Below are 11,506 nucleotides of genomic sequence, written 5' to 3'. Positions count from 1 at the left end.
TCGAGGTCACTAATTTATATTAATTGTCAAGCTCATTTTTAAAAAAATGATGAACCAGAGAATAAAAGATAGAGCCTGACATTGGTAAAACTCGCCTATTTTCAATTTTTGAGTTTTTCGAAAGATTGACTAAAAACATGACATAACAACTTGTGTAAATGACCTCAAATCATAAGAATTATCCTTAATCAATTTTAATTCAAAAGCAAAGTTTAAAAAAAAAATTCTTACTTTTTTACATTTATCTTTAAAAAAATGATCATCACATACATCTTCAAAACCCTTGAAAATGACTTATTTCTTCCTTTTCAAATCCTTTCCATCAAAATGGTGTCCCCAAAATTTGACGGAGATACCAAAAATCCAATTTATTCAGACAAAAATGGTGAATTCGAATAGTAATGGCAATTTGAACATTTCAATAGTGAGAAAACCCCTAAAACTTAGGAATTAATTAGAAAAATATTCCTATATCAGGGTACTTTAAATATTTCTCTTTCTTCAATTGGATTGTGAATTTTTTTTTTTTCCCTTAAAGGTCATTGGATTTTGAAATTGATTTGAAGGGAACTTAGAATGTATACATATGAGTCATGTTCTTGTGACTTGTGTAAAAAACACATGACCACAACAATGTAAACGTGAAATCGGGATTATGTTGCATTTCATGCTTCTAAGTCGGGAATATGTGTTTTCTCAATCCAAAAGAGCGTCTAGTGAGACCAAAGGGAATCCGTAGAATGAGTTTCAACTTTGAAAACATCTCCCAATGATTGTTCCGATGCTTCCAAGGGATTTGACACCTCCCAAACCTTTTCCCAAATGGATATCTCGAGACATCTATAATAAAACACAACGACAAAGCCCACTTTAGGGGGGAACATTTATTATCTTTTCTCTTCACCCTCTCTAACTTTACTATATTTTCTCTTGTACTCCTTTAACCCATTTTATTATTTTTCATCTTTTACCCTTTAACCTAAAAAGAAATTAATTAATTACACCCCCAACTTTATTTTTATTTGTTTTTACCCCCACTTAATACCTAAGATAATGTTTATGTCATTGGCACAGGTAAACTCTAGTCAATACAACAAACACAATTGTAGGACCCACTTTGCTACAAGTTTTTTTTTTTTTTTTTGTAGAGGTGGGTTGGGGGGGTGTTAAACATCAACTCCAACTCCAACTTTGAAAGGGATAAAAGTCTCATCTAACTACAATTTTTGTGGAACCAACTTTATTGTTTATCCTCTTCGCACCTCTAACTTTACTATATTTTTTCTCTTATCCATTTAACAACTTTATTCTTTTTCATCTTTTACCCCTTTAACATCAATTTTTTTTATTAATACCCTCTAATTTTTTATTTTTTTACCCCCAAACCCAAAAGAAGATGTTTGTACTGTGAACTCTAGTCTATATAACAAAACATAATTGTAGGACCCAACATTTGATATAGTTTTGTGGGGGATGAACCTCCCATTCAACTACAATTTTGTGAAATCCATCATACTCACTTTATTACCTTTCCTTTTCACCCCTTCAACTTCATTGCCTTTTCTCTTCTACCCCCCTTCTCAAATAATACCCCTCTAACTTTACTTTCTTTCCTCTTTTACCCATTTGACCCATTTTATTGTCTTTCATCATCTCCCCCTTTCTTGATAATACCTCTCCAATTTTATTATTTTTCCACTTTTTTCTCCTTAACCCAAAGAATTTCTATATTTTTTCACTTTACACCTTAATCCCAAAGAGGATGCCCATGACAAGCACGGACGAATTCTAGAAAAACTCAAACACAATTTAAGACACAACACATTAGAGAAAAACTCAAACACAATAAATTTTAATATCTTCTAAATTTTAAATTTGAGCTAAGACTTGTTAGTGCATACTTGAGAGAGGCATGTCTGACAAATATTCAATTACACATTTATTTTAAATGGTGTGTGTGAGTGAGTGAGTGTTGGGGTTGGGGATCTGTTGTTTATAAGACTCTAGTCAACAATATGCCTCCATGCGATCATATGGTTTAAAATGTTTACAAATGTTGTTTACAGGGGAAGCGAACTTAGAATTTATTTAGTTTCAAGGGATCTAGAAACCTAAATGGTTTTAGAAGATTGGGTCTGAACAGGGTTCATGGTTTGCAGGTGGTGGTGTTTATTTTATTTCTTGGTTTACTAGTTCGACGAAATTTGTACATATCCTAGTTAATAGTCATTGTCTGCCTTGAAATTCAAATTCAAGTTCTTTAGATTTTCCATCCATCAAGAAAGAAGTGTATCCAAAAAGTTTAGTTCGCAACGGACGAACTCTAGTTCAATCTTAGACACAACACATTAGAGAGAAAAACTCAAACACAATAAATTTTAATATCTTCTAAATTTTAAATTTGAGCTAAGACTTGTTAGTGCATACTTGAGAGAGGCATGTCTGACAAATATTCAATACACATTTATTTTAAATGGTGTGTGTGTTGTGTGTGTGTGTGTGTGTGTGTTGTGTTTGTGTGTGTGTGAGTGAGTGAGCATTGGGGGTGGGGATCTGTTGTTTATAAGACTATAGTCAACAATATGCCTCCATGCGATCATATGGTTAAAATGTTTACAAAATGTTTACAGGGGAAGCACTTAGAATTTATTTAGTTTCAAGGGATCTAGAAACCTAAATGGTTTTAGAAGATCTGGGTCTGAACAGGTTCATGGTTTGCAGGTGGTGGTGTTTATTTTATTTCTTGGTTTACTAGTTCGACGAAATTTGTACATATCCCAGTTAATAGTCATTGTCTGCCTTGAACTTCAAATTCAAGTTCTTTAGATTTTCCATCCATCAAGGAAAGAAGTGTATCCAAAAAGTTTAGTTCGCAAAGTTAACCTAATAACAATTTGAAAATAGACGCCTTGGAATATCGATTAAGAAAAATCTCATACATGATTCAGAAAGATAAGCAAGAGATTAATTGAAAAATCGGGGAAAATAGGAAAATTCGAATGGAAATATGGTAGATTTGAAATCAAAGAACTGATTAAGAGAGTAAAAACATTTCTTGATCATCTGTTCTAGAGTTTGCAAATAGTTTCGATCAAACTCAATATCATCGAGCATAGACCTATGCTGAGGACTCCTCAGAAGAATCAACAATGAACAAGTTTAGTCTCTCCCCTGACATGAAGTCCACAGATGGCCAAGCACTGGTTAACTAATGTTGTTTCGATCAGTGTTCTAAAAGACCAAATTTGATGGTAAATCAAAACACCCTGATCAAATTGAAACTCAAATGGGTTGTGAACCAACATAAGCTCACTTCAGGATCAAAAAGTCGGGAAACAAAAATGACTTTGAAACAATTAACGACCATAAAACCATACATCGTTCCAATTTCTAATGAAACAAAGGCATAACTGGCAAAGCTAAATATGTGTGGGAAGAAAAACCAAGCCCATGATAATGTAACCAAGCTACACATTCTTGGTCCTCCTGCAAGAGTAAATTTCAGCCAACCCCAGATTTTTGGGATAAGGCTTTGATGATGATGAAGAAATAATAACGTTAAACCAACTCATGATTCAAAATGTTTAATGTAGCTGAAAAACCACTAATATCCAAAAGATGCGAAAATTGAAAAACATTTCTGCAGGAAACATGCCAAGGATTGCAAAAGCAGCTAATACTCAATTAGAAATAAGATTAAGTAAAAGAACATACAGTAGTCCGGTATGGGAGATATCTCGATCAACCAAGTCCATTCATCTCTACTTCTATTCCTCCGCATCTTTATTCTTCTTTTTCTTCTTCTCCTTCTTTTCACTTCTGTCTGTCTCCTCCTTGATACCATTAGCATCCTCAACTTCTTTGTTCTTCTTCTTCTTTTTCTTCTTCTCGGACTTCTCCTCATCAGAAGATCCCACTACACTCTTCTCTTTGTCCTTCTTTTTCTTCTTCTCTTTCTTCTCCTTCTTCTCTTCCTTCTCAACAACTTCCTCATTCTCTTCAACCTTTACCTTCTTAGTCAAAACAAGAGCCGGACCATCACTGTTTTCCTCTAATTTACGTTTATGCCCCACCCCACCTTCTTCATCCTTATGTTTCTTCTTCTTTTTCTTCTCCTCTACTACAACAACCTCTTCCTTCACGGAGACCTGTTCAGATGCAGCAGCATTGCCCGCAACCATGGCATCCCCTCCAGTCGGTAGAACCACATTTCTCAGCCACTCTGCAGGAGTCTTCTCATTTGCCTTTCCATGCTTAGTCAACAACCCCTCTGCAACCATCTTCTTCTTCATAGAAGCCCTAGGTCCCAATCCCCATTTCCTTGGATACGTATCTCGATCCATCACCACCCTCTTAATCTTCGCCACCACACCGTGGTCACAAGTTGCCATAACTGCCGTAGTCATCTCAGCTATACCCAATGCAACCGCCTCCCCCTTTGTTGTCATCAACACGACCTCTTCACCATTTTCAATATCGTTCTCAAACCTCAACAACCCAGGAATCATCAACTTAGCTCCGTAACAAATAGCATTAACCGCCGAATCCTTCACAACCAATCTCTTATAACTAGTTAAGAGCACTTCAAGCGGCATTATTACTCGCCTAAGATAAGTCTCATCCCTATAATTATCATAAACCCATTGAGCATCCATCACATCGTGCATCGTAACCATGTTATCTTTCTCACCCATAATCCCAGACCTAACTCTCCGAAGTTCCTGCATATGACTTCCAACCCCTAATATCAAACCCAAATGGACACATAGTGTCCTCACATATGTGCCCGCCTCACAAGAAATCCAAAAAACAACCAAATGCTTGTCAGAATCAAACTCAAGAAGCTTACTTTCGTATATAGTTCGAATTCGAAGTTGTCTCTTAACAGCAGAAATTAGTGGAGGGCGTTGGAAAACCGCACCAGTGAGTGTCTCAAGTGCTCTGGAAACCTTAGCAACATCGGGCACCGAAGAATGAAGTCGAGCAACGCAAACATACTCTTTTCCTGCACCTTGTTGAGATTTAACGAGACGGGTGGCTCGATCGATGCAGACAATTAGGTTTCCTGTCACTTTTGGATCTAGGGTTCCACTGTGACCAGTTTTTTCGACTCGAAGAATCCGTTTAATCCAAGCTACAACTTCATGAGAAGATGGGTTTGCTGGTTTATCAAGATTTAAGATACCGTACCTGATGTACTCTGCGAGAGGACGCTTGAGAGGAGAAAACCCAGAAGGGAGAGGAGTATAGTGTCCTGTACGGACATTGAGACGATCGTAGTTCTTGAGGAGGATCGGCCATTGAGAGGTATCTAAGGAAGGAGTAAAGCTTTGTGGTTTGATGAGGTAATTTTCCTTCTGAGTTGGATCGGATTCGAAGGGAACTAGTGATTTGTTGGATTCATCTGTTTCGTCTCTGTTTCTGTTCTTCTTCTTCTTCTTCTCTGAACGAGATAGCTCGACCTCTGACATTGTTGGTTCGGTTGTGGAGGTTTAAGGGTTTTAGGGTTTATAGGGAGGACGAAAAGAAATAAGACTGTTGGATTAGGGTTTCGTTTTTTTTAGGTTTTATTTATATAGAGCTACTAGGTAGTGTAAAAGATGTTTGATGCAGACGCAGTTGAGGTGAAAGAGTGGAGAAGCCACGACACTTTGAAGGTTTAGGGTTTTTAGAGAGAGGAAAGTTGACATAGTTCTTACATACGGTAAAATATTGCGGACTGCATGTTAGGAGAGGATCAGGACCGTTAACTTGGTGGACCTTCCATTAATCACAATCAAGTGATTGATTCAAGAATTCTGGACTTACGCATCCAAATAACTTCAGTCCAGAGAGTTGTCAATGGTTCGGATCAGATCCGAAACCGACCACATAAATTTAGATGGGTATGAGGATTTGGATCCAATAAGAATCCGATTCAATAACTATCAGATTGATTAAGGATGAATCTGTTGGGTTATGTCTTCTATTCTTGTATATGTAAAGTTGTCGTGAATTTAATCCGGATCTTTTGATGATCCGTTAATAACCCGCATGACCCGTTTAATTGGTAATGTGTGGGATTTCCCCACCATTACTGAAAGTCTAGGGGCGAAGCCCAAAGTAAAATATTGGGCTAGTTAATTTGATTTTGGATCCAACCCGTTTAACTTCTTTATAACCTTAAGCAGATAAAGGGTAAGAGATGAAAACCCTAAAAGGGTGTGAGAGATATACGAGAGACAGAGAGAAATTATAACCTAGTTCTTCTTTGATTAATATAGTGAAATCGTCGTTTTTCGCCCGTGGACGTAAGTCGATGCTTTGACCAAATCACGTATATCTTGTGTCGTGTGAGATTCTTGTGTTCTTGTTTGATTTATACTTCGGATCATAGGTTTAATCTAATAGAATCATCAGATAAGATATGAGAAATGATGTAAAAAAGAATCAAATTTAATTTAATCCAATCTAATTCTTATTGCTTTGATCTCGAGACTGATTCGATCCTTATCAAATTGGTACTGGATCCTACTCAAACCATTAATAGCATACCTTGGTCTTCAATAAGAGACTAATAAAAATGACCTAAGTGCCCTCATTTCAACTGTCCAAAAACCTTGGTTCTCTCCAAAGGTATATCTTCAAACTCTTCAACCTCCGGGGATGAACTCTTACCTTCCCAATCTTGTCAAAAACTTTTGATATTTCCACCCAAAAACCTATAGATTTGAATTTCATTAAAGTCCGATCTTGCCCTTCAGAGATTGGAGGAGAGTGAATCCTGAAGTAAAAAAATTTACCCATCAGATTCAATATGTGGGCATTTAGGTTATCTTTCGTAAGGAGAAGTACTTGGTTGAGGGGCTTTGTCATCATTTGAACCATCTCACAAAGGAATACAACTCACCACCTAAACCATGTTGGCGAGAATAGTGAAACTCACTTTGAATTCAGCCAAGAATCTCTTGAGGTTTCCCTTTGCACCCATATGTATAATAATTCCGGGGAATTGGACTTGGATACAAGAATCCAATTCTAGCTAATAATCTGATTCTCCAATCTCCTGTTAATCGACTCAGATAATAAAAATGACTCCCACAATTAAAATTATAAGTCAAAAAGTAAAATATAAAAAAGGCAAACCCAATTCTCAAAATCTAACAATCCAAACCAAACACCTATTCATGTATTAACTACCATTTTGTGGATCCCATCAAATTTGGTTCCTTTGGGAACCAATGTGTTCCATGGGAGAAGGGGGGATAGGAAATGGGCAGCCCACTTCAAAATTTTGACAGAACCCTCTTTTTTGGATTACACATAGCATCTTCGAGGATGTATCCCAAATATTGATGAAAAAGTAGGGATGTGAATTAAATATGAAAAGCCACATGTCAGTGCGAAAGAGGGTTCCTTCAAATTTTGAAGTGGGCTGCCTGCTTCAAAGTCAGATGGGGCACCATGAAGTCGGATTATAAAGATCTAGATTGTCCTGGTCTCAAACAACAAATGATGATATACTGGGAATTCAACATTTTCAGAACCCTACATAATAATAGCCTTGGCCTTGCAGGACACCACATACATAAAGCATGCAAAGAAAAGCAAAAAAAGAAAACTAAAGCCAAGTATTCCAAAATTGTTAGAACAATATAATGACCTTATCAAATCCAGTACCCTAAATTAATTGTCAAAATGCACTATTTATAATATTGAATAATCTACCCAGATAATCTTCATACCACAAGACTTGGAAATTGTTTCATCATTTCTTCTTCTCAGACACTCCAGCAGACCTGCACAAAAGATGACCACATATTGGAAGCAATTCGGCTAATGGATGCATGTAAGTGAAAGCAGATATGAACATCGATGGAGATGGTGGCAGCAGAAGACTTGGTTTTGACATGGTAGAATGGAGGAACATGATTTGTTTAGCTAAACCCAAATCTTTGGGATAAGGCTTTGTCGATGCCGTTGGTGTGGTGGTTGATATATAACTGATATAAAAACCAAACAAACACTAAAATCAACTCCCCAAGTGTTTTAAGGAGTTATAGACAAAATGGCAACTTGTGATAAGATTTAGGGTGACAATTGGCATTTGCAGTAGCTCTTGCTGGTTTTCTCTTTTATCCATTAAGGAGTAACTACTGTGTTACTTTGATCAGAGTGGTGAGGAAACACAACAGGCAACAAAGGATGCCGGAGCAGTTTACACGAAAGGCCTCTGTTGTACAAGATAAAAGGTGGGAAGGTAGACTTTAGACGGTATGTTGGTGAACATAAGGTTAAGGTTAAAAACTTAGTTGACTAGGCGTGAACCACTGATGAGAGATCATATACTTTATCAAGAAAAATTGACAAAGTAATTATTGCTAGTCTTATCTTTTGGGTTTACTGCATCTAATATTGTTGAACAGGAATGATATATCTGGTTTTCTCCTTATTCTTCTATTTTATCAGGGGGAACAAAAAAGAGGAGAGGAATCCCTTAGATGAAACAGATAGTTTACATAAGGCAAAGAGAGTATAGACTATAGAGATGATCATGAGACACCAACCAGCACAAGCAAGAGAAAAGAACCAAGATAAATATCAGACAGAAAGACTAGGATGCTGTCTCCCTCTAGTTGAACACCAAGAATTTGACACAGAGTCCTCTTAGGCTGCAGTTGATACTTCCCAGTAGAACTTCTTCGCCTTCACTACCAAAATAATGACATCAACAATTGATTCTGTCTCCAAATATATGACAATTATGCTTTTCCCCAAAGACACCAACAGATCAAATGGTGAAAGAACCTCCAAATCAAGCGACCACAAGGTAATGAGAAGGCACCAGTGCATCAAGAGACATGAAAACTTAAGACAGTATTTGGTTTTCAAAGTTATACACCAGTGCATCCAGACATATTTCTGGAATTTCATTCTTGACCTCAGCCATGAATTTTTTTTCAAAGGTATTGGGATACCAAGAGCATTTTTCCAGTAAGTTTATTTGTGTATTCAAGCTCCATGTGAATTTGGCGATTTGTGTCCCAAGCGCAAAGGCATATGCATTTGAGTAACTACATGTGTTTTTGACAATAAAGAAATACCCAAGTGAAGTTTTGGGGCCTGGGCTGCCACCATGCAGGAGGTAAAGTATACATTTCTTTCATTGTGAAAAGCATTCGTCTACAGCATACCAAGTAGAGCCTTACGAGTGATTTCCATACATCATCTTTACAATATTGGATGCGACTTAGATATAGTTTATTTCAAGTAGGCTTCTTTGGAAGGGAAAACAATTGGACCAACTTGTTAGAGACAAAACTTCCAAGCTTCCATCATGCACAATAACAACAAGGTCAGCTAAACAAATCTTGTTCGTACATTCCATTTTGTCCAAAACCAAGTCTTCAGTTATTAAGGGTGAGTTCGTATCTACCAAACTATACATGTATATTTGGACCGAATTAGTGCAGGAAAATGTCCTAGTAACTCCTTTACATATTTAGATTCTTTCACTCTATACTCAATCCATCCTCTTTTTTAATAGATGTTAATATCTATCTAAGAAAGAAAAAAAACTATAGACTAGTATATAAGAAACTAGTAGGTCCCATGTTATGTTTTTGTCAAAATCTTGAAGTATATCACAAGTGCAACCTTGCTGAACATGTTACATAGAATATTCAGAAAGCCAGGAGAATAAATAGAAAAGGATATTACCTCATCTTGCGGAGAACATTAGACATCTCCTCACGCTTCTTCTTTGCCCTCTTGTGGGTACCCAACTTTCTCTTGGCCACCTTCAATGCACGCTTGTCCTTCCCTACTTTAAGAAGCTCGGTAATCCTCTTCTCATAGGGAGCAAACCCAGCAACTTCCCTTATAAGGTTTCTAACAAAATGAACCCTCTTACTGGTTTTCTGAAACACAATATTATCAAACAAATAACCACCAAAATGAATATAACAAAACAATACAAATCACAAGTGAGATCTACTATATATAGGCTTAACTTTCCGCACCATTAATGCCTAGGTATTGTTCGTGTATTGGTTGGGTTACTATCATTTTGTATCTAAACCAACATGATGTCTCGAGCTAAAACCTTGGAGGCACAACTTAGGGTAAGGCTACCAATGTGGGCTCCTGAGGTGTTAATGCAAGTGGTATCTTACGACCCAAAGAGTTATGGGATTAGCCAGGGGGCGGAAACTATGGTTAGTTGTATAATTGAAGAATTTGAAGATGAATGGTTTTAGGGAGAAATTCAGAAGTTTTTGGTTAGAAGTTGAAGAAAATGATATTTAGGTCATTTCCAATTAGTCTATGAGAAGGGCCAGTCAAGAGGCAATGTCATCAACAAAAAATTGAAAGGGGGGGGGGGGGGGGGGGACAAAAATTGGAGGGAGGTGAGGGTGTGGGGGCAAATGGGGAGAGAGGTGAGGGAGTGGGGACAAATGGGGCATGTAATTAGTTGAAAATATAGGGGTGTCTCAAAGTTCTGTGGGGGCAATTGCCCCCACCAGCTCCTTACTAGCTCTGCCCCTGGGATTAGCTTTTGGAACCATTAACGCCTATGTATTTGTCGTGTATTGGTTGGATTTGTATCAGAAACACGTTAAAGCTGTGTAAAGTTATATACCCCTTTACGGGCAGATGGGCGAGAGGCCAATTCTCGCTTGGTGACGATGTGTCCTTTGTTTAATCCGACGAACAGCCCGCTGTTAGGTTGAGGTGGAGCCATCACCTGTTAACCAAATTTACAGAATAAATCACACATGAACAAATACAAAAGATCATTTTTAGATAAACTTTCTGTAAAATTTCGAGCAATGTAGAATATTTAGAATCAAAATATATGCATTTGATCTGAGATTAGAATATCGATTTGGTCTAATTGGTAATAGATTTAAGTACTACAAAACAGAATCATTTGAGCAAATTAGAGTTCCAATAAAGAAAAACAACGTCAAATTATCCACACACACAAAAATGGGGAAAATCATAAATTTTAGACTATATTTAGATCAGAAATTGTTGCAGATAAAAGAAATGAAGAATGTCGAATTGATTACCTCAAATTCGGTTTAAGATTTGAAGCCAAGGTTCCACACTAGCAGAAACGATACACTAGACACGAGACCAGAAGAGTTGGGCGGCAAAACCCTAGACTCACTTTCCTTGATAGTTGATAGTGACTACAGATATACGTCGTCCTACTTTTTGTTAATATTGATGAACTTATATTGCCACACCAGTAGCACCTTTGAGTCGACTTGAACTTTCATCAATGTTAGCCGGTTCGTGGTCGAATTCGAGCTTCGTCCATGGCCACTCTACAATGAATCCGGTTCATAGGGGTAGGTAGAGATAATTCGTTAATTGGTTCGTTTTGATTTCTTAGATCGGTTCGTTGGCTTGGTTCATTTGTGTTTATATGTATATATGTGAAAATGTTCAGCATCCTAATATTTGTCCTACATGGGTTAAAAGCTTTGGAATAAGTTGATTTTTTATGAAGATGATA

General features: G+C 37.2%; 2 protein-coding genes across 2 annotated transcripts; both read right to left on the bottom strand.

Moving 5' to 3' along the window:
• Nucleotides 1-3,553: 3,553 nt before the first annotated feature.
• Nucleotides 3,554-5,650, bottom strand: LOC147395254 (H/ACA ribonucleoprotein complex subunit 4-like). Its single transcript, XM_086451940.1, has one exon. It carries the CDS (start codon nt 5,469-5,471, stop codon nt 3,768-3,770), a length of 1,704 nt encoding a protein of 567 aa, XP_086308066.1. The 5' UTR covers nt 5,472-5,650; the 3' UTR covers nt 3,554-3,767.
• A 1,819-nt stretch (nt 5,651-7,469) lies between these two features.
• On the bottom strand, nt 7,470-11,212 carry LOC147395253 (large ribosomal subunit protein eL36y-like). The gene is made up of 4 exons (XM_086451941.1): nt 11,055-11,212; nt 10,622-10,726; nt 9,700-9,899; nt 7,470-7,778 (listed from the first exon to the last, which is right to left on the bottom strand). The coding sequence occupies exons 2-4, from the start codon at nt 10,721-10,723 to the stop codon at nt 7,748-7,750; spliced, it is 333 nt and encodes a 110-aa protein (XP_086308067.1). The 5' UTR covers nt 10,724-10,726; nt 11,055-11,212; the 3' UTR covers nt 7,470-7,747.
• Between the last annotated feature and the right edge of the window lie 294 nt (nt 11,213-11,506).

The sequence above is a fragment of the Akebia trifoliata genome, chromosome 8 (genome assembly GCF_017979445.1).
Source record: "Akebia trifoliata isolate Shusen 1 chromosome 8, ASM1797944v1, whole genome shotgun sequence".
NCBI lineage: Eukaryota > Viridiplantae > Streptophyta > Magnoliopsida > Ranunculales > Lardizabalaceae > Akebia > Akebia trifoliata.
This window is presented reverse-complemented; position numbering and strand designations above follow the sequence as displayed.